We start from the raw sequence: 23,028 nt of genomic DNA, 5'->3' as shown, positions 1-23,028 counted from the left end.
ATAATAATATATCTTGCTCCCAAACTGGAGCTCCTTTATGCCTGTGCTTAATCCCCTCTCCTTGTGCCCCAGGAGGCAAAGAGGCAAGAAAAAGTCTCCTGTCCCTTCTGCAGCTCTGCGCCCGTCTCTGGAGCTCCTTTAAGCGTTGCGCTTAAACCCCTCTCCTCATGCACCAGGAAGCAAAGAGGGAAGAAAATGTCTCTTGCTTCTTCAGCAGCTCCAGACTTCTCCCAGACTCCCTCCCGGCTAGCCGTGGTGCACTAACCCCTTCATGCTCTTTTCACGCTGCCAACACCAGACCTCTCCCTGGGATCTGACTGAAGCCTGAGGCTCAGCTCCCAGCCCCCGCTTGCCCCGGCGGGTTTGCAGACAAGCCTCTCAGGCTGGTGCGTGCCAGTCGGCACCGATCCTCTGTGCGGGAATCTCTCTGCTTTGCCCTCCATACCCTGTTGCTATGCTCTCCTCTGTGGTTCTGAAGCTCACCCCCTCCGCCACCCACAGTCTCCGCCTGTGAAGGGGCTTCTAGTGTGTGGGAACCTTTCCTCCTTCACCACTCCCTCCCAATGGTGCAGGTCCTGTCCCTATTCTTATGTCTTTGTTTATTCCTTTTTCTTTTGCCCTACCCAGGTATGTGGGGCGTTTCTTGCCTTTTGGGAGGTCTGAGGTCTTCTGCCAGCGTTCAGTGGGTGTTCTATAGGAGCAGTTCCACTTGTAGATATATTTGTGATGTATCTGTGAGGAGGAAGGTGATCTCTGTGTCTTACTTTTCTGCCATCTTCTCTCTTCCCTGTAGTTGTATTCTTGATATACTTGTGAGGAGTGACGAATTCCGCATCCTCCTATTCCACCATCTTGACTCCTCCCCTCTCTTGTTTCTTGATGTAGGCATTTATCAGTATAAATTTCCCTCTTATAACAGCTTTTATAGAAACACATGGGTTTTGATGTGTTTCAATTTTAGTTTCAAGATATTTCTTGATCTCACTTTCAATTTCTTCTTTGACCCATCAATTGTTGCTGAGCATGTTGTTGTTTAAAAAATCTTTATTGGAGGGCTTCCCTGGTGGCGCAGTGGTTGAGAGTCCGCCTGCCAATGCAGGGGATATGGATTTGTGCCCCGGTCTGGGAAGATCCCACATGCCGCGGAGCGGCTGGGCCTGTGAGCCATGGCTGCTGAGCCTGCACATCCGGAGCCTGTGCTCCACAACGGGAGAGGCCACAACAGTGAGAGACCCGTGTACTGCAAAAAAAAAACAAAAAACAAACAAACAAACAAAAAAAAACTTTATTGGAGTATAATTGCTTTACAGTATTGTGTTTCTGCTATATAACAAAGTGAATCAGCTATACGTATACATATATCCCCATATCTCCTCCCTCTTGCATCTCCCTCCCACCCTCCCTATTCCACCCCTCTAGGTGGTCACAAAGCACTGAGCTGATCACCCTGTGCTATGCAGCTGCTTCCTACTAGCTATCTATTTTACATCTGGTAGTGTATATATGTCCACTGAGCATGTTGTTTAATTCCCAACTATCTGTTAATTTTCCAGCTTTCCTCCTGCTATTAATTTCTAATTTCATACCATTGTCATCAGAAAATATACTAGCTATAATTTCAATCTTTTTAAAATTTTGGTAAGATTGTTTTGTGACATATTATATAATTTATCCTGGAGAATGTTCTGTGTGTGCTTAAGAAGAATATTCTTCTGCTCCTGGATGGAATATTCTGTACATGTCTGTTAGTTCCATTTATTCTATAGTATGGTTCAAATCCAATGTTTATTTTTTGTATAGATGTCCTATCTGTTGAAAGTGGGGCATTGATGTCTCCTACTACTATTGTATTGCTGTCTATTTCTCTTTTCAGAACTGTTAGTATTTGCTTAATATATGTAGATGCATATATATTTACAATTGTTATATCTTCTTTTTTATTTAATTTATTTTATTTTTTATTGGAGTATAGTTTCTTTACTATATTGTGTTAATTTCTACTGTACAGCAAAGTGATTCAGTTATATGTATACATATATCCACTCTTTTTAAGATTTCCTTCCCATTTAGGTCACCACAGATCATTTAGTAGAGTTCCTTGTGCTATACAGTAGGTTCTCATTAGTTATCTATTTTATACATAGTAGCATATATATGTCAATCCCAATCTCCCAATTTGTTCCACCCTCCCTTCCCCCCTTGGTAACCATAAGTTTGTTCTCTACATCTGTGACTCTATTTCTTCATTGCAAATAAGTTCATCTGTACTATTTTTCTAGACTCCACATATAAGCTATATTATACAATATTTGTTTTTCTCTTTCTGACTTACTTCATTCTATATGACAATCTCTAGGTTCATCCACGTCTCTGCAAATGGCATTATTTCATTCCTTTTTATGTCTGAGTAATATTCCCTTGTATATATATACCACATTTTCTTTATCCATTCTTCTGTCAATGGACATTTAGGTTGCTTCCATGTCCTGGTTATTGTAAATAGTGCTGCAATGAACATCAGGATTCATGCATCCTTTACAATCATTATATTTTCTTGACCCCTTTATCATTACATAATTACCATATTTGCCTTTTGTTACTATTTTTTGCTTAAAGACTATTTTGTCTGATATACATATAGCTACCCCTCCTCTCTTTGGGTTTCTACTTGCATGAAATATCTTTTGTCATCCCTTTACTTGGAGCCTATGTGTGTCCTTAAAGTTGAAGTGAGTCTCCATAAGCATCATATAGTTGGGTTCTATTTTTTCATCCATACAACCACACTTTGCCATTTTATTAGAGAATTCAATCATTTACATTTAGAGTAATTCTTAATAGGTAAACGATAGGTAAAGACTGACTAATGCCATCCTATTAATTGTTTTCTGGCTGTTTTGTAGCTTGATTGCTCTTTTCTTCCTTTCTTGCTGTCTGACATTGAGGATTGATAATTTTCCAAAGTGATATTGTTTGATTCCCTTCTTTCTATCTTTTTTTTGTAACTGCTTTGCAGTTAACAAGGAGGCTTACATAAATCTTCATATATATACAACAGTCTATTTTATACTGATAACAATTTAACTTTGATTGCATGGAAAAATGATATACTTTAATCCCCTTTCCTTTTATACTTTTTATGTCACTATTTTAATCTTTTTTTATTGTATATTCGTTAACAAATTGTTGAAGCTATAGCTATTTTGGGTACTTTTGTTTTTTAACCTTTATGCTAGAGTTAACTAGTTAACACATCACCATATTACAGTATCAAGATGTTTCGAGTCTAATTATATGTTCACTTTTGCCAATGTGTTGCTTATTTTCGTATGTTTTCATGTTAGTAATTAGCATTCTTTTGTTTCAGCTTCAAGAACTCTTTTCAGCATTTCTTGTAAGGCAGCTTTAGTGGTGATGAAATCCTTCAGCTTTTGCCTGGGAAACTCTTTATCTCTCTTTTATTTCTGAAGGACAACTTTGCTGGCTAAAGTATTCTTGGTTGGCAGTTTCTTTTAGCACTTTGAGTATATCATCCCACTCTCTCCTAACCTGTAAGTTCACTGCTGAGAAATCCACTGATAGCCTTATGGGTGTTCCCTCGTTGTAGAAATTTTTTTCCTGTTTCTTGTAAAGTTCTCTCTTTGTCTTTGGTTTTAAACAATTTTATTATTATGTATCTTGGAGAACATTGTTTTGGATTGAAATTTTGAGGTGACCTATTAGCTTCATGAACCTGAATATCTATATCCCTTCCCAGGTTTGTGAAGTTCTCAGCCATTATTCTTTTAAATAAGCTTTCAGCCCTTTCTCCATCTCTTCTTCTGGGACTCCAGTTAAGTATAACATTTTTTTTGATGGTATTTAACAATTTCCATAGGCTTTCATCATTCCCTTTCATTCATTTTTTTTTTTTTTTTTGCTTCTCTGATTGGATAATTTCAATTGATCTGCCTTCTAGCTCACTGATTCTCTCTTCTGTTTGTTAAAGTGTGCTGTTGGAGTTCTCTATTGGACTCTTCCATTCAGTGATTGTATTTAGCTCCAAAATTTCTGTTTGGTTATGTTTTATATCTCTTTATTGAACTTCTCCTTCTGTTCTTGCACTGTTTCCCTCACAACATTAAATTGTTTATCTGTGTTCTCTTATAGCTTTCTGAGCATCTGTAGAATAATTATTTTGAATTCTTTGTTGAACACTTCCTTGAGCTCTATTTCTCTGGGGACAGTTGCTTGTGGTTTACTGTATTCCTTTGGTAGAGATATATTTTCCTGATTTTTTTCATGATTCCTGTAGCCTTGACTATGTATCTGCACATTTGAAGGAGTGGTCAACTCTTCTAGACTTTATGGACTGACTTCAGTAACAGAAGCATTTCACCTATGAATAGAGGCACACTGTATCATGCTGTGACCTGGGTCTAGTGGTCCAGGGCGTCAAGTATGGGGGTTTGTGGTAGCACTGCATCTGGGAAGCATGATGTCTCTTCAGTTTAGGCCAATTTTGTCCACAACACTGACAACTATGTGGTCCTTGGTGAGCATGGCACAGTGTGAGGGTGTACACAGTGGATGCAAGGACTGTTGGACTCCTTAGTGGCACCTCAAGATCTAGCAGCTAGGGACCAGGGCAGTCAGTGGTGCTGGTCAGAGCCAGTGGTGTGCACACACTCAGCTGCAGAGGCTAGCTGCAGACACCTGTGCCTGCACACTTTTTCCTTAAGCATGTGTGCTTCAGTGGAGGCCGATGGTGGAAGTTGGGCTAGGGGCTTGCAGGTACACAGCTAGAAGGGCTAGCTATGGGTAGGTGTGATGTTGCCAGCCAGTGATTAATCCAGGCCCACAAACAGCTGCAGGGGCTGTGGCGTTCCATGTGATCACCTGTGGCTCCAACTCTCCCTGCCCATCTCACCCCAGGCATATGTACTGCAGTGGAAGCTGATGGCTGATGACAGGATCCAGGCTGGAAGCATGCAGGTGCACAGCTGAAGCGGTTAGCTATGGGTGGGTGTGGTAGTGCTGGACAGTGACAGAAGACAGGGCCTGATCTGGGCTCAGAAGCTGCTCCACGAGCCCTGGCTTTTGGTGTGCCCACTGTGGCTGCATGCTTTTCCTCAGGGTATGAAAGCTACAGTGGAGACATCAGGCTATTTCCATGTAGATGCACAGCTGGAGGCCCCAAGCAGAAGCACAGTGGTGAAAGTCACCCAGGGTGCTTCGGCTGGCATTTTGCACTCATGCAGATGCAGAGGCTCAACATGGCTATGTGTGTGGCTCCTGGGCTCTGGCAGTAGCAGGGAGGGATTCAGGAAGCTGGCAACTTATACTTTCATAGCTTCAGGACCCTGGATGGCTGTTGGTATGATTCCTGGGCTCTTGTAGGGGTGGGAGGAGGAAAGGAGTGGGAAGGAACTCAGATGGCTGGCATCAGCAAATGCAAATACCTGTGGAGTGAAAGCTGGTGAAATATGCAGGCAATCCACAGAGACTGTGTTGGCTGTTGGTTTCCTCAGTGGTGAAATTTGCTGAATTCGTCTGCAGAGCAGGTCTTTGTAAACTATGATTGTTTCTGCTGCATGTCTGCTAATAATAGCCTCTGCTTTTCTTCCTTATTCCTAGCTGGCTCTATACATTTCAGCTTTGCTGGTCTAGGTGGGGTGAAACCAAAGTAGGAACTTTCTGCAATGCCTCAAGAGTCTGGATAAGCTGTTTGCTCACCCCTACCCTTCCTTTCCTAGAGAGAGGAACTCTTTCTTGGTGGAAGTTCTTTCTTGGTGCTGAACAATGCTACTTTGGGAGATGGGATGCTGCAGGTGGAATGAAGTTGTCTTCTTTCTCTGCTTGTATGGTTCTAAAAAATCCTCAGTTTTTTGTTCCACTGTGTTTCTAAAATTCCTAGGTGGATTCTAGATGTTTTCCAGAGCTGTTTTTATTCATGGATAGCTGTTCAATCATTGAACTTTTTGTTTTTTGTTTTTTGTTTTTTGCTGTATGTGGGCCTCTCACCGTTGTGGCCTCTCCCGTTGCGGAGCACAGGTTCCAGACGCGCAGGCTCAGCGGCCATGGCTCACGGGCCCAGCCACTCCGCGGCATGTGGGATCTTCCCGGACCAGGGCACGAACCCGTATCCCCTGCATCGGCAGGCAGACTCTCAACCACTGCGCCACCAGGGAAGCCCCAATCATTGAACTTTTTGGGGGGATGTTGGGGAAGCAGGGTTCTCCTGAATTTCAGTTTTCCCCAGAAACTAATGGCTGATTTTTCATAAAAAACCATGGAGGCCAGAAGGAATACTTGAAGTGTGAAAAGAAAAAAAAAAAAGTCAACTAAGAATTCTATATCTGCCAAAACTTTTCATCAGAACTGAAGGAGAAATCAAGACAGCCCCAAACAAACAAAATCAGAAGAATTTGTCACCAGTACACTTGCCCTACAAGAAATTCAAAAGGGAGTCCTTCAGGCTGAAAGTGAAAGATGCTAGATAGCCATATATAGAAATAAAGAACACCAGTAAAGGTAATTAAATAGGTAAGTATAAAATTCAGTATTATTTTATTATTGGTTTGTAACTTTTCTTTTTTACTACATGATTTGAAAGACAAATTCATAAAACAATAATTATAAGTCAATGCTAGTGGATACACATTGTATAAAGATGTAAGTTATGACAATAACATCATAAAGGGGAAAGGACAGAGGTGTCTAGGAGTATAAGAGCAGAGTTTTGCATGCTACTGAAGCTGTTAGTATTAATTCAAACTAAAATGTTATGAATTCAATATGTTACTTATAATCCCCAGGATAACCACGAAGAAAATAACTCAAAAATATACAAAAAGGAAAATGAGAAGGGAACCAAAATGGAACACAACAACAAAAAATCAATTAAACACAAATGAAGGCAGTAATGGAGGTAATGAGGAAGGAAAAGCTATAGACATATAGAAAAAAATAGCAAAATGGCTGAAGCAAATTCTTCCTTATCAGTAATGTTTAAATGTAAATAGAGTAAACTCTGCAATCAAAAGGCATAGATTGGCAGAATGGATGAAAAAATTATTATCAAATTATATGCTGCCTACAAGAGACTCATTTTAATCAAAAGAAACTGGAGGTTGAAAGTGAAATTATGGAAAGAATACTCCATGCAAATAGTAACCAAAAGAGAACTGGGGTAGTTATACAAATATCATACTAAACAGACTTTAATTCAAAATGTGTTTCAACGTACAACGAAGGACATTACATATTGACTAAAAGGTCAATTCACCAAGGAGCTATAATTATAAACATACACACAACTAACAAGACCATCATAAAATATATGAAGCTAAAACAGGCAAAACAGAATGGGGAAATAGTTCTACAATAATAGTTCTGTACTTCAATATTCCTCTGTCAGTAATGGGTAGAACAACAACCCATAAACAGAAGATCAATAATAGAGAACTTGCAAAACACTATAAACCAACTAGAACAGATAATATATACAGAATGCTCTGCTGGCAATAGCAGAATACATATTTTTCTGAAGTGCATATGGAGCATTCTCCAGGATACACCATAAATTGAGCCCCAAGTCTCAGTTAATTTAAAAAGAATAAAATCATACAAAATATCTTCTGTGGTGACAAAGGAATGAAACTGAAAATCAATAACAAGTGAAACTGGAAAATTCACAAATATGTGGAAATGAAACAACACACTATTAAACAATCAGTAGGTCAAAGAATACATCACAAGGGAAATTAGAAAATACTTAGAAATGGATTAAAATGAAAATACAACCTATCAAAACATATGGGATGCAGCAAGGCAGTGCTCAGAGACTTATAGTTATAAAAACATTTTTAAAAAGAAACAATATATCAAACCAATAACCTAACTCTACACCTTAAGGAAATAGGAAATTAAAATAGCAAACTAAATCCAAAGTTAGCAGAAGGAAGGAAATAATAAAAATTCATTATAATATTGTAAATGAAGTATATTTCAGTTAAGTAATTAATTAAGTTTTTAAAATGGTGTTGGCAAGTTTATGAGCGAACAGACACAAACACTCTTCTGCACCATTATTGGGGATGTATAGCAAATGTATAGGGCAAATTAGCAGTATCAAAAATTTTAATGTCTATATATCCTTTGACCCAGGAATTTTTTTAGGCTGTTACCATATAAAAAATATCCTCACATAAACCCAAAGATATTTATTGCAACATTATTCATAATAGAGGGGGGAAATCCCTGGAAGTAACTTAAATTTACATTAATAAGTGAGTGTTTAAATAAATTATGTTAACATTCAGATTCTTGAATAGTATGACTCCATGAAAAAGAAAGAATTTATATGGAAAGACCTACATGGTATGTTGCCATGTGGTCAAATGGAAAAAAAGGAAATTGCAGATCATTATAGAGTATGATTCCATTTATGTTAATATACTATTAATGATGATCATCTGCTCCACAGATGAAATTGCCTGGTTATGACATAGTCCTGCTGCCATAGGATTGAGAAGAAAAAGAGAAGAAGATAGTGAAGAGAAGAAAATTACAAAGGGATAAGGAGTTGGTAATAAAAAGAGGAAATAGAGAACTTCAAATTTTTAACTGTATATCCTGAAAGGGAGAATAGTGCTTAAAAAGTATAGGTTCTAGAACCAGACTGTCTGAGTTCATAGTTGGACTCTGAACTTACTATCTGGGTATTATCAGTTAGTTGTCTCACTTCTCTGAGCCCTAGTTTCTACATCTGTAACATGGGAATAATAATACCTTTCTCATAAGGTCCTTATGAGGATGGGTTAAATTTATCCATGTAAAGCACTTAACAAAGGTGCATAGTAAGCACTCAATCAAAATTAGCTGTTATTTCTTTGGACCAGGCACTGTGTTGTGTTTTCTGTACATGATGTTATTGAATTGTTACAATGACCTGGATGTCATCTATGGAAGCTAACTGTTACAGAGCCTTTCCCTCTTGTGCTACAGTTGCTTCTGACTTTTACTGCCCTCCTTTTATAGTTGAGGAAAATGAGGGTCAGAGAGATAGATGGTTTTGCTCAAGGTGCCCTAGCCATATAGGGATGGTCTAATTCCAAAGCCCAGCAAACCCATTTTACTACTCTAGAGGGAGAAGGGAAAGAAAATAGAGAGGGGAGAGTTGGTGCTGGGTGAGGGTGGGGGAGACAAGAGGGGACTACATTGGGTTTTATCTCTAGCAAGGGCTTGAGATACCTTTGGGGCCAATGCAGGGCCAGGCCAGCAGAAGGCGGGGTGGGTGGAGCTGAGCCAAGGGAGAAGGGATAAAAACCAGGTCCTAACCCACAGCACCCAACCCGTCGTTCGTTCGTCCTCAGTGCAGGGCAACAGGTAAGTGTTGCTTTCAGTCTGGTGCCCTCTTTCTTGGTCTGCTTGCCCACCTCAAGGTTGTATATGCTGACTCTCTGGTCTGACTAGATCTGACTTTGTCTGTTCCTTAGAATCTGTCACTCTGTCATTTTCTTTTCCCCCCTATGTCTCTTCCTATCTTTCCCAGTTTTCAGCTTTCCTTTGTCTTTTTTCCTCCTTGTTTCTTCTCCTCTGTTAGTTTTCAAGATCACTCACTTTACTTCATCATTCTCTGACACTCTAGCTTTCTCTTATTTTTCCTTCATCTGAGGTATATATATATCTTTTCCTCTAAATCTCTCTCTCCCTTTCCATCTCTTTCTTCTACTCTGTATCTTTCAGTCTCACTGTTTTTCTATTTCTTCCATTCCTTCTCTGTCTCTCAGGAAGAGGTCTTGGTATTTTTTTTTTTTTGCAATTCTCCATTCCTCCCTCATTTTGACTCCTTCTCTCTCCTTGGCTGACAGCAGAGCTCAATGGGTCAGACCCCAGAGGGCCAGAGGTAGGGAGAGAAAACAAAGTGAATGTGGGGTGGTGGAAATGATGAATTGGTAAGGGAGAGATTTGGGGGAATTGAGAGATGAATAATTATCAGAAATAAGGGGAGATGATGGGAAAAGAATGGGGCCCTATGCTGAAAGTCAATTGATTTGTTTTCTCACCCTAATTCACTGTGAGGCAAATCATTCACCCTTTGAAAAAAAGGGCTTGGCCTATGATTTCCACAACCTCTTCTAAGTTTGATTTTGTGGTCTTCTAAATTTTTGTTTCTAAGAATTTCTGATTCTGATTCCAGGAATCTAAAATTCTTTATGATTCCTCCATGATAGGGAGAGGGTGCTAGGAAGGGAAGTAAATCCTGATGCTTCCAACTCCTGAAGAGAAGTGACCACATCCCCTCCAGACTTAACTGATTCTCTCAAAGCAGGCCACAAAGGGGAGAGAGAGATTGAGGAACACTGCAGTGAGTGGTTTCTGGCTCTCTCCTGGGGTAGAGTTGTGGTTGGCCCCTCTGACCTCTGGGACTGCAGATTGGCTGCTGACACGAGAGAGGATTTTAAGGTGTAGGGAAAACCTTCTATTAATGCTCTATCACTTGGCCCAAAATTTCACAGTTATCTCCTTGGGTAAAAGCATTGTTTTAAGAAGACCCTGGCAAAGATTGGTGCATAAGTTGTTAAATAATGGAATGAATGAATGTATGAATGAATGAATGTTCACCAGTGCCTGAAATTCTGCTTCAGTTAGAAATCTGTTCCTGTGGTAAAGGCATTCGTTACAACTCAAAATCAAGTGTCCCAGAAAGGGACCTGTTAGTGTAGGAGAGTGGATTTATGCCTGGAGTCAGGCTCTCAATCAGGATAATGTGTAGTAATATTAGAATCATAGATCCATAGTGGTTAAGTTAGTAGGCTCTGGAACCAGATTGACTAGGTTCAAATCCTGGTTCTCCTATTTAGTAGCTCTGTGACCTGAACAGGTTACTTAATCTTTTGGGCCCTCAGTTTCCTCATCTTTGAAATAAAGTTGATATTAGTATATAACTCACAGGGTTGTCATGAAGATTAAATAAGTCAATGTATGTGAAGCATTTACAAAGGGGTATGGCACAGTGAGAACTCTGTGAGTGTTTGACTGTTAGAACCAGATGGAATCTATGGAGCTATCTGGTCCAAGGTTTTTGGAGAAACTGGGCCCAGAGAGGGAAAATACAGAGCCCAAGTTCATATAGTAAGTTGTAACAGAATCAGGACAAGAACCAGGATTGAGACAAGAATCAGCTTTCCAGACCTGGTCTGGTGTATTCATGATGTTACTTCCCTTGGCTATACCTTCACTTTCCCTACATAGAAACTGTAGAATATAAAATATAACAGATAACACTTTTTCAGCATTTACTCTAGGATAGGCACTCTTCTATATACTTTATATATATTATCTTACTGAATCTTCACAACATCCCTGTGAAGTAGATTGTCCTTGTTATTGTCTACATTTTAAAGATATAAGACATAGAGCAGAGACATGACTTTTCTAATGTCCCAGAGCTAGTGAGTGGTAGAGCCAGGATTCAAATGCAAGTAGTCTGGCTCCAGAGGCTGTGCTCTTAATACCCTAAATTGTCTAAAATACTCCTTTGATTCGATTTTACTCACTCCAGTCTCATGATACGTAGTAAGATAGAATGGAAACAGAACCCAAGATGGGCAGGCAGAGTGAGGCAGGGCAAATTCCAGGAAAGGAGTGTCAGAACAGAGAAGCTGGAACTGAAGCTTGAAATAACTTGATAATTCAACAAATTCCAAGAAGTAGCCTATATTTTCCCAGGTCCCTGAGAATATCATGGCTAAAAGCCCCTTAGAGATGATGTGTGTATTGAACTTCTGTTTTTATACCTGGGGGTGGGATTCACAATCACCCTAAGGCAGGACTGGACTTTGCTTCCAATCTTGGGGATTTTTCTTCACATTACATACCCCAATGTTGTCATTATTGTTGTTAATGTTGGGGAAAGGAATTTGCAGGAGCCTGGAACTTGGCCGTCTGCTTTGCCTCCTCTCCCTGGGCCATTTGCCCCCCTTACCACCAATAGTTAGGGTCAGCCCCAGCCAGATGCACAGACATGATTCTAGAAAGGAACTCCTCTTCTCTTCCACACCCTGGTCTCAGCTTGGGGAGTGGTCAGACCCTAAATGTGATAAACTCTGGGAGCCTTATCTGTGGTCTGCAGGCTCGGTCCCAAGCACTTTAGCCTTTGCAGGAAGGCAGGAGAAGGGAAACTCATATCTCCAGATATAAGGTAGGCATCAAATCCAATTCATTACGTACCATGTGAGGTAGACATAAATACCTTACATTTGACAGCTGATGAAAGCTGAGACCCAAAGAGGGGAAGTGACTTTCCAAGAACGTCCAACAAGGAGTTAGGAAGCTGGAATTGAAATAAGAAAAGCTAAGATTTTGTTTTAGGCACTTTCCTAAAGTCTTAACATGAGTTTCATTAGGCCTTTCAACACCCCTTGGCCTTTCCCAATTTCAGGACCCACACACCCTACCCCACATACCAACTTATGTTCTTATGACAGCCTGTGAGAGTTGGAGGGAGGATGCTCTGGGATGGGACAAGGGGAAGAGGCTACTTTGTGAGTTAGGAGGAGAGGGTTTGCTCTATGAGATCTAGAAGGGAGGGGTATTGCTCTGTAAGAGGTGAAAGAGGTTGTCATATGATGACATGGCCACGAGCTCCTCCTGTTCACTTTTCCCTCACAACATAAAGCCTTAAATACTAGAGGTGCAGTTAGGTTCTACTAAGTAACTCTCCTGGTGGTGGGAGGGCCTTAGTCTTGCCACATTCCTCCATCTCTTTCCCATTATACTGTCCCATATCTTGTCTCACCCTCTGATGCTGGATATCTAGTTTGTCCTTTTTCTTTTAATCTATTTCTCCCTCTTGCTATCTTTAGCTCTCTTTGTCTTTATATGTCTCAGCCCTCCCTCATCCCAACCCCCAACCCACCTTAGCCATCTCTCTGTCTCTATACTTTGATCTTAGCTCTAACTCAGTCTCACTCTCATCTCCCTCAGTAGGGAGGGCCAAGATCCTCTTCCCCTAACTCTTCTTTGTTGTTCTCCCCCACGCACACAATCTCTGACAGAATTTCTCCTTTACCTTTGTGCCGGACTGACTCTCTGCCTCTGCTGGATTCTCTCCTCTCCTGCTCTCAGTTTTCTGAGTCTTTGTATATTCCTCCATGCTCCTTGATTTCACCTCATATCCCTTTTTTGTCCCTCTGTCTATCTGTCTCTAACTCTACCTCTGCTCTGTTTCTCTCTCTCTCTCTTCTCTCATCTTCTCTCTTCCATTCTCTCTTTCTCTCATCTCAGTCTCTTTCCCTACCTTCTGTATTTCCCATAATCCTCTTGTCCTCTGCTTTTCTGGATCAGTCCTCTTCTCCCTGTTCTTATCTCTACCTGTCCCCTTTCCTCTAGCTTTTATCTCTCTCCCACAATTTCTGTTGTAACTCCACTACTACCATTGCACCTTTGTTCTCTATTACTTTCCTCCTTTTATCTTGCCTAATTTTTCTTTATTTATGACTCTTCCTCTATTCTCTCTCCTCCATTTGAGTCCCTGCTCATTCATTAATTTACTCCCCAATTCAACAAATATTTATTGAATGCCTACTATGTGTTTTTTTCTTATATTTTCCCCACCCCTATTCTCTCCTCCATCTTAGCCTCTGCCTCTTTCATTCACCCATAGACTTGTTTCCCAGATCCCTTGGGTCTTGCTTTCACTTACATCTCTATCTGCTTTTCCAAAATCCAGGAGAAAATCCAAAGACAGTAAAATACCTGTCTGGTGGCACATAGTGCCCTTTTTTCCTATTCCCTGAATCTACTTAAGCTGGTACCTATGGCCTCAAGCTCCTTGTCTCTCTGACTGGGTCTGCTCAGGAAACACTGAGTGAAGCCTCATGGCATCTGTCTACATTAACAGGTTGAATCTTCATTTGGCTGAGGCCAATATTCTTAGAAAGAGCCTTAGCCTTAAGTGTTGATCAAAGGGTTGGTGGGTTGTCAACACTCATCCTGCCACACACAATCACACTTCAATGATCCTTACCATCACAGAGGGGGTCAGTGGCAGAGTCTGAATCAGAATTCAGGCTTTCTGACCTCCAGTGGGAACTCTTTTCTTCACCTCTTTTGTCTAATGATCTGTTTCCTGTTTCTTCCTCTCTGATGCCCTATTAGTACATTTTAATATTTGGAAAGTTCTTACCCTGAAATGACAATAAAGGCATGTCTGGGGAGGGAGGCAAGCATTGGGTGAGAAGCTAAAGGCAAAGGATCAAACACAAGAATGACCCTTGGCTTTCAGCCAGGTCTTCATGGTGAAATCTCATCTCTTCCACATCTTATGCAGAACTTCGGGCTCAAGAGGGTGGCAGCAGCCATGTTGCTACAGCGTTGCCCAGTGCTTATCCGGAGCCCCACAGCCCTCCTGGGCAAGATGATTAAGACTCACCAGTTCCTGTTTGGTATTGGACGCTGTCCCATCCTGGCCACCCAAGGAACAACCTGTTCTCAAATCCACCTTAAGGCAACCAAGGCTGGAGGGGGTAAGAAGTCACTGCTGGCAAATGGGGGAGAATGTCTGGGTCCTAGAGATAAGGTTCCAAGTCATACTGGTCATCATTACCTAATAATTGGAAGGGTTCATGTGAAAAGTATCAAGGAAGAATGAACTTGCCTAAAAATACACTGGCCTCTGACTTCTGGCAGTATCTCTAAAAGGAGTTTCACTCCCATGCCCCTCACATTCTGTATACTCCAGTCATGCTGAAACTACTTAAAGTTGTCTGGATTAACTCTGTTTTCTTAAGTTTCTGTGTCTTTGCACCTGTCAAATGACTCTTTCCCATTATCTTTACTAGAGTATCTCATACTTCTCATGCAACATTTAACTTGGGCATCACCTCCTCTATTAAGTCTACCTAGACTTCCAGCCTGTCCAAATCCAATTCTGGGTCATGTTCCTTTCCTCTTCTAGCCCATGTCCTCCCTCTTATCCCAGCACTGTTCATAATGTGTCTTCAGTATGTGCCATTCCCAATAACATAGGAACTCCCCTAGGGACCAGATACATCCATCTCTGTGTCTCTACCATAGCCTGAGATAGAGCTTTGACATATAGTACTTCTCAGTGACCACCATTAAACTTACAGCTAGAAGCTCACTGCCACTTACTCTTTTAACTTTGCATAGACTCTCCATCTTGGGTCAAGAGCCACTGTCCCTTCATGCTGTTGGAACTCCAGGATGGGAAGAGTAAAATTGTGCAGAAGGCAGCCCCAGAAGTCCAGGAGGATGTGAAGAGTTTCAAGACAGGTTGGAGTTAAGTTCCACCTCATGTAACCTCTACACCTAATGCTTGATTTCACTTTATTACGGTCCTGAGCTAGGCAGCTCAGGGCAGCTAGTATATATTTCATGATGGAAGTCCAGTCTTTTCCAGGGGAACCATGGTACTCAATAGCATAGACTGTGCACTGAAATGTACCCTCCCCAACAGACATACATGCTTCTGTAATTTTTAGCTATTAGTCTAAAATGAGCCCTCTAGAGTTCTGCCTCCTCTCTCCCAAGTGGCTAAATGGATTCCAACAGGTTGGGCTCCCACATTTAAGCAATACCACTCTATGACAATCTGGATTTGCATAAAAGAGTGAGTTTTGGAAGCAGGTACAGTCTTTAGAAGGGTATGGAACCCAGGTGAACTCATTTGGTGCAGACAACTGAATGCCACACTTGAGAGTTGGTCACACTTGAAAGTTGGCCATACAGTCAACATCTTTCATAGACCATTTTGGGATATAATTAAGAGTAAAAATTTCAAAATTGAATTTTAATGACTTTCATAAAAGAAGAGTAAGGTACACTGTCCTTCATCTACCTTCCAAGTGCAAGACTCAGCATTGTTGGTCCAGTTATCTCACCCAAGGGAAAGTCCTAGTGAAGAGAAGTGTAATTCAGCCTATGGATGGTTTCCTGACATATAAGTCTCCACTTGGGGAGATGAGAAAGGGCTCACTTTGCAGAATATTTCTTCTCTCTGCACAAGGGTTCCCTCCTTCTTAAACTTGAATTTTTATATGTTGTATTGCATTTAAAGAGATAGCACATGCTTTCTTTTCCCCCCCCTTTTTTCATGGCCAATGAATCCCATACTCCTTCTCAGACCTGCCCATCTCCCTGTCCTCAACCAGCCTGAGGAAGCCATTCTTCAGTCCCCAGGAGTCAGAAAAAAATTCAGAGAAGGTCACGCACCTGATTCAGAACAACATGGCTGGTGAGTTTGCTGAGGAGGAAGTAAAAGCGGTAGGAATATGGAAGGAATACTGAAAGGGCTTCTGACGCAGTAGAGGCAATGGCAAGGAAGCACTTTAGAGCCAAAGGGAATAGGAGTTTAAATTTTACTGCTGGCACTTGCTGTATCTGCATGCTTTAGAAAGTAAGTCACTTCCCTCCAATGAGGTTTTAATAACTCAACAAGTTATTATGAGAAGGAAATAAAATTACACTTATGGAAGTGCTTCTAACTTGTTATGAAGCTTCATTAAATATTAGGTGTATTCCTATTATTTCTTCTCCATGTTTCCCTCAAAAACTCTCAACCATCGCAGAGAGCCTTTTCCCCCTCTCTTATATGTGTTTATATTCATTTTTCATAATAGAATTTGTTTTATTTTCCCAACATAAAAAGAATATAAAGAGGGAAATTTAAAGCACTCAGAGTTCCACCATCCACCATTAGCTTTTTGTCATACTTTTTCCAGATATTTTCCTATGACTAAACACACACACACACACACACACACACACACAACTACACTTCCCCCCACACACGTTTTTATTAGAAATGTGATCTTATTCCACCTGGAGTTTGTTATTACACTTTGTTCACTTAACAATATGTCATGGGCATTATTCCATGTCCCTAAATATAGAGCTGTATAATAATTATTAATGGTTGAAATGTGTTCTGTAGCATGAATGCAACATCATTTAGTTAACCAAGCACCTATATTTCAGGTAATTGTTTCCAATTTTTTGTGTGTATTCTTCCACTCTACATTGTATGTTGGTTTTACATACATATAAATGTATCCAAAGATAATATATAGTATTATCTTAGACTTAGTGTGGCTGTACTAGAGAATATTTAGCTATTCCTCTATTGGGTTGCTTCCAATTTTTCCTATTACAAACAGAGGTGCAACAAACATCCTTGAATGTACCTCATGTACATAAGTAAGTGTTCCTCTAGAATAGACACTGAGGTGACAATTCTCAGGATGTAAGGGTGTGTACATTTTCAATATTAATAACTATTGCCTATTAGTCCTCCAAAGTGGTGTACCAGTTATCAAAGAGAATCCATATTCTCACACGCTCTCCAGCACTTAGTATTATCACATTTTAAAATCTTTATCAATTTGATGAGTGAAAATTTGTTTTTGCAGTTTGATTTTCCCCGATTAAGCATCTTTTTCTACATTTATTGAATTGTCTTGTTTATATTCTTTGCCCACTTTTTTATTGGATTAAAATTTTCCATAGTAATTGTTCAGAGTTTCTAAAAAATAAATTCTGGATATAATTTTTCTGTTAAACATGCTGCAAATATTCCCCTAGGTATGTCAGCATGTGCATTTTAAAAACTCTTGGTACATATTTCGAAACATACCCGCAGCAAAGATGTTTCCAATTTACACCCCTACCATATAAGTTGCCATCTGCAACAATCATGATTTCTGTCTCATGGGTAGAGTTCTGGAGTTCAACAAGCCCACTGGCATGCATTACTGGCATGCATTATTTCAATTTATCCTAAAAGTAGGGTTGCTCCATTTTGTAGTGGTAATGGTTAAAGAAGTAGACTCTAGGTCACTTACCTGTAGGCCACTTATGTGCTGTATGACCTTGTTCAAGCTACCTAACCTCCATAAGCCTCTGTTTCCACACTTGTAAAATGGAGATACTAATAGAACTTTCCACATAGGGTTGTTATGAGGAATAAATGAAATAATATCTATAAGTTCCTAAGAGAGGGTATTACATGTAATAGGCACTTATTAAATGTTGGATATAATAATATTATTTAAAATTATTATTATTATTATTACTACTACTACTATATTACAATAATCACAATACTACTACTATGTGCCAGACACTAGTTTGGGTGTATTACATTCTGTTTGTCATCAGATGGTCACAATTCTGCAAGGAAGATATTATTAATCCCATTCTACAGATGAGGAAATTAAAACTAAGAAGATTCATGACTTGCTCAAGATCACACAACTAGGAAGTGGCAGAGCTATGACTAGAAACTAGACCCATCAACATTCTTCCACTGAAACTAGAAGTAGTGATTCTAGTAAGGAGGGTGCCATACTAACCTTGGGAAAAGAGATGAGGCCATGCCAAGGGTAGGAAGCCTGAGTGAATGTATAAATAAATTACTAAGTGAATGAGCCAGTGAGTAAGCAAAGGGATGGTTGAATGAAATAAGTAGAGAGTTAATGTGACCCAGTAAGTTAATGACTGATCAAATAAATGAAGAAATGGAAAGAGAATTGGAGAACACCAAATCAACAGCATGAATAAAATATGGACTAGCCAGGAAGTAATTTTAAATGAATTATTCTCACCCCCATTTCTACTCCTGCAGGAAACCATGTCTTTGGTTATGACCAGTTTTTTAGGAACAAGATCATGGAGAAGAAACAGGACCACACCTACCGTGTTTTCAAGACTGTGAACCGCTGGGCTGATGCATACCCCTTTGCTGAACACTTCTTTGAGGCATCTGTGGCTTCAAAGGATGTGTCTGTCTGGTGCAGTAATGACTACCTGGGCATGAGTCGGCACCCTCGGGTCTTGCAAGCCACACAGTGAGTAGTGGAGTCTGAGCCATGAGCTGTGGGGAGACAGCCAGAGAAGAGCTAAAGCCACACATGGAAAGAAAAGGCAGAGCTGACAGTGGGAACCTTGTTTCCACACAACACTCCTTTTGTCCAAGGTCCTCCAGCAAATCTAATCCTCAGATATGAACTAAGCCAACAAGCCATGTTTTCCAAACTCTTTGGTGTCCAGTGCTACAAAGGAAAGGATGAGAAACCGAGCAAGGCCCACTCTCTATGAGTTCTTACTCTGGCTGCAGAATGAATATTACCAGAGATAATGTGCGAACTCCTCTAGGTCTTCCAAGCTAATCAAGCTCAACCTGGCTTCTCCTTCCATCCCTGAGTGCTTTCAGCCTGAGAAGGAAAGTCCATTTCTCCCCATTGTCCCCAGCCTGCCCTCTACTTGGTTATATAGAACACAGCTCATAGAGAATCACCAAGTCAATACTGACCCCCTTCAAGGAAGATAAACCTACCCAGTTCCTCAGAATCTGACAAGAGTTTCTTCTCCTTGTTCCCCCTCTGTTTTCTCCTGGCCAGGGAGACCCTGCAGCGTCACGGAGCTGGAGCTGGTGGCACCCGCAACATCTCGGGTACCAGCAGGTTTCATGTTGAGCTGGAGCAAGAGCTGGCTGAGCTGCACCAGAAGGACTCAGCCCTGCTCTTCTCTTCCTGCTTTGTGGCCAATGACTCTACTCTCTTCACATTGGCCAAGATCTTGCCAGGTAAGCCTGGGGCCTGAGCTTTGTTCAGGGGTGGTATCCTGCACTACAGCATCCAGGTTTACTGCCTCCATCACTCCTTCCCTGTCTTTTGAGTTCACTTGTTCCCATTGCCCTTCCTTCTTACCCACCTTGCATCTCCTCAACACTGGATGACTATATCCCAACCTCACAGAAGGGTAACATAATAAATTTATCATTTCCCAACTCAACTGCACTCTTAACACTTATAAACAGTCCTTTTGTGTCCCTACATCAACTTTTTCAAACTGACTTCCCCCTTCTAAAACCTGTAGCTACCTCCTCCTTCACTCTTAGCAAATAACCTCACATCTTACAACACAAAGAAAACAGAAGCCACCAGACAGGAGCTCCTTTAACTTATAGCCACCAAATCCACAAATTCATCTGACTCTTCATGTACCCTTCTTTCATTCTTTCCTTTTACAAATTGAAAGTGCATCTTTCCTTCTGCCTAAAGCCAATCCCTTCACTTATATACTAGATCCCATCTGAATCCCATCTTCCCACTCCCCCATTCTCTAGCCAATAATGTCTTCAACTCATATTTCTGTCATCCTTCCATCATAGCCCAACCCTGGATGAATATAACTCTCTACCTTCTTTATGTCAATCCTGGTCTTATATATTTGCTCAGATGGGAGCCACTAAAAATTCATGATCCCCAACCTCTACCAGGTCCTCTATGCTGCCTGGCAATCCTGTTATCATAGTCAGCTCTCCAAGTACCCAAGGTAACTTTGCCAAACCCCGCTCTCCTCAACCTTCTTACACCTCCACCTCACCTTCAACCACAGCAAATGACTTCACTTCCTACCACACGGAAAATAGAAGACCCCACGCAGTAATGTCCTCAACATTTTGCCTCAGACTACTTGTAAACTCATGAGCATTCCCCCATGTCCTTTCCTCTCTCCTTCTCTCCTGTCACAGTAGAAGAGGTGCCCTTTTTCTTGTTGACTAATTCTTACATTGGTGCTCTGTGTCCTCTACCTCTTCAGGAACCTTGATTTATGAGTTCTCTCTCTCCCTCCTGTATCTTTAGACTCTCCCTATCTTTAAAAATGTGGAAGTCTTTTGCATCTCAAAAAAACCCCCAACTTTCCCTCATCACTCTCTAGCTACTGCCCTTCTCTCTCCTCCCTATAACAGGCAAACTGCTTGAGAGAAGTCTCCACACTTGTTATCCACTTCCTCACTTCCTGTCGATTTTTCAGCACACTGTAAACACCTCCACTGCTCCTCAGAAACTTTTTCCGAGATCACACATAACCCCAGCTAAAGCCAACATCTTTGGGAATGTTTTCAGTGAACCCCCTCTTCAGCCATTAGAATTCAACTTCTTTCCATTTCGTCTGCCACCACCCTCACCTAGACCAACATCATTTTCTTGATTTCACCTTTGCCCTCCTACAATATATTCTTCACAACAATCAGATCATATTTTAAAAATGCAAACCTATCTTTGTTACTCCCCTGCCCCAAATCCTTTAATAGATCCCCACTGCCCTTAGGACCAAATCCAAACTCTTTATAATACCTCTAAAGCCCTCAATAATCTGGCCTCTACCTATCTCTTCAGGCTCATCTTTTGACACCCCTCCTCTCACTCTTTCATTCAGTAATATATTAATTCATATATTCATTCACTCACTTAAAAATCAGTAACTTGGTTTTTTATCCGTTCATTCAGGAAAGGTTTGCTTAGCATCTAAAGTACATTTAGCCTTAATCTGGGTACCAGAGACAGAAAGATAAAAAGATGTGGCTCCTGCTCCCTAGAAACTCCCAGTCTACTTATCTTTCACAGCAGGTACTCCAGGAAGTCATGCCTGATGCCCACAGGTAGAAGTGATCCCTTACTCTAATGAGGGATTAGAGTAAGGGATCTAATCACAGTTCCTTGATGTCAGTGGAGTTTTGGGGGGCCAGGAATCAACTCCATCCACCAATTTCCCATCTCTATCTGTTCTCCCAGTAAAAAGCCCTGCATTCCTCAGGTCCTAGAGAAAGGTCTTCCCCTCTCTGGACCTTACCTTCCTCACTTGTACAGTAAAGGGATTAGATTCCATGGTCACCAATGGCCCTTCCAGCTCTGACTTTTCATGAGCTTATGATTCAAATTGTGAAAGTCTGATGAGTGTCTACCATGTAACTATAAGCAGAGGGATGCTACCTGGAAGAGGTGGGATTTCACCTAGATCAGGAAGAATCTAGCATCAGTCCAAATCAGCAAACATTCCCTGGGATAAACTCCTTTCCAAGGCTTAATCTTGGTGTCTAGGAGAAGGAACCTAGACCCTGTCCTCAGGAAACTCTGGAGCTTCTTGGGAAATTCAAATTTCCTCCACCCCAAGATAGTCAAAGGCCAGACCAGAGTTATAAATGGCTGGAGGGAAGAGTGTAGGGGTCAGAATTTCAGGGCAGAGGAATTCTTCCTAGAGAGGAAGAGGTACTACAAAGGCTTCCAGAGGATGGAGAAGCAGAGCAGAGTCTTTAAAGGGAGGAAAGGGTTGGCTCTCTGTCCCTGCCAAGTCAATCCTGAGGTTGAAATGTGAATACTGGCACAGAAGCTTAAGCATTATGCATCTGGTTCTTCAGGGTGTGAGATTTACTCAGATGCAGGCAACCATGCTTCAATGATCCAAGGTATCCGCAATAGTGGAGCAGCAAAGTTTGTCTTCAGGCACAATGACCCTGACCACCTGAGGAAACTTCTAAAGAAGTCCAACCCTGAGACACCCAAAATTGTGGCCTTTGAGACTGTTCACTCCATGGATGGTATGTATATGTGTGAGTGTATGTTTACTAAAATTGGTCTCACAAAAACTATGATGATGATGATAACAGCTAACATTTATAGAGTGCTTATTATGTGCCAAGCAAAGTTATTAGTATTTTACATGTATTAATTCACTTAATCTTCACAATGATTCTATGAAGTAGGTGCTATCATTATTTCTGTTTATTTATATGAGGAAACTGAGACATAAACAAGTGAAGTGACTTGCCCTAGGTCACTTGCCAGTAAATGTCAAAGGATGGAGGCAGCTATTACACTGATCTCAAAGGTTAAGAAACTAAAGTGCAGAGACAGTACGCAATTTGTCTTGGTTGGCTCAGTAAATTGGTGCCAAAGTGAGTACCTGCACCCTAGGATGTATGATTCCAATTCCTTCACATGACACTCCCTCCATTAGAAGTGCAAATCAATCATCCCAGTGTCTGGTTTCTGCAACAGAAAATTTAACAAACCATTGCCTGGGAGATTTTTCAGGGTCCAATATCATCCTACCTCTTTTCTTTCCCCAACTGAAACAATGCTCAAATCATTCTATTGTTGTCCCTTTTAAGCAGAAATCATGTGTTTTAGGCATAACCTTCTGGATTAATTAAAAGGAAGAGGTCCTCACTTCATT

The 23,028-nt window shown here is 40.9% G+C and overlaps 1 protein-coding gene across 3 annotated transcripts in view; it reads left to right on the top strand.

Moving 5' to 3' along the window:
• The window catches only part of ALAS2 (5'-aminolevulinate synthase 2), a 111,858-nt gene that overhangs the window by 79,449 nt on the left and 9,381 nt on the right, over nucleotides 1-23,028 (top strand). The window contains exons 2-9 of one of the 3 annotated variants that reach the window (XM_067023871.1): nucleotides 6,359-6,525; nucleotides 8,468-8,569; nucleotides 14,318-14,513; nucleotides 15,160-15,282; nucleotides 16,133-16,243; nucleotides 18,632-18,854; nucleotides 19,407-19,591; nucleotides 22,211-22,390. In XM_067023871.1, coding sequence (XP_066879972.1) covers nucleotides 14,348-14,513; nucleotides 15,160-15,282; nucleotides 16,133-16,243; nucleotides 18,632-18,854; nucleotides 19,407-19,591; nucleotides 22,211-22,390 — 988 coding nt within the window. In that variant the 5' untranslated portion in view covers nucleotides 6,359-6,525; nucleotides 8,468-8,569; nucleotides 14,318-14,347. Of the gene's footprint in view, nucleotides 1-6,358; nucleotides 6,526-8,467; nucleotides 8,570-9,330; nucleotides 9,370-14,317; nucleotides 14,514-15,159; nucleotides 15,283-16,132; nucleotides 16,244-18,631; nucleotides 18,855-19,406; nucleotides 19,592-22,210; nucleotides 22,391-23,028 lie in introns of those variants that run through there. The other 2 variants (XM_067023870.1, XM_067023872.1) reach the window with 2 other exon arrangements.

Source organism: Kogia breviceps, chromosome X, assembly GCF_026419965.1.
Source record: "Kogia breviceps isolate mKogBre1 chromosome X, mKogBre1 haplotype 1, whole genome shotgun sequence".
In the NCBI taxonomy this organism is placed as follows: Eukaryota; Metazoa; Chordata; class Mammalia; order Artiodactyla; family Physeteridae; genus Kogia; species Kogia breviceps.
The sequence above is the reverse complement of the archived record's forward strand: the minus strand, read 5'-3'. Positions and strand labels throughout refer to the sequence as shown.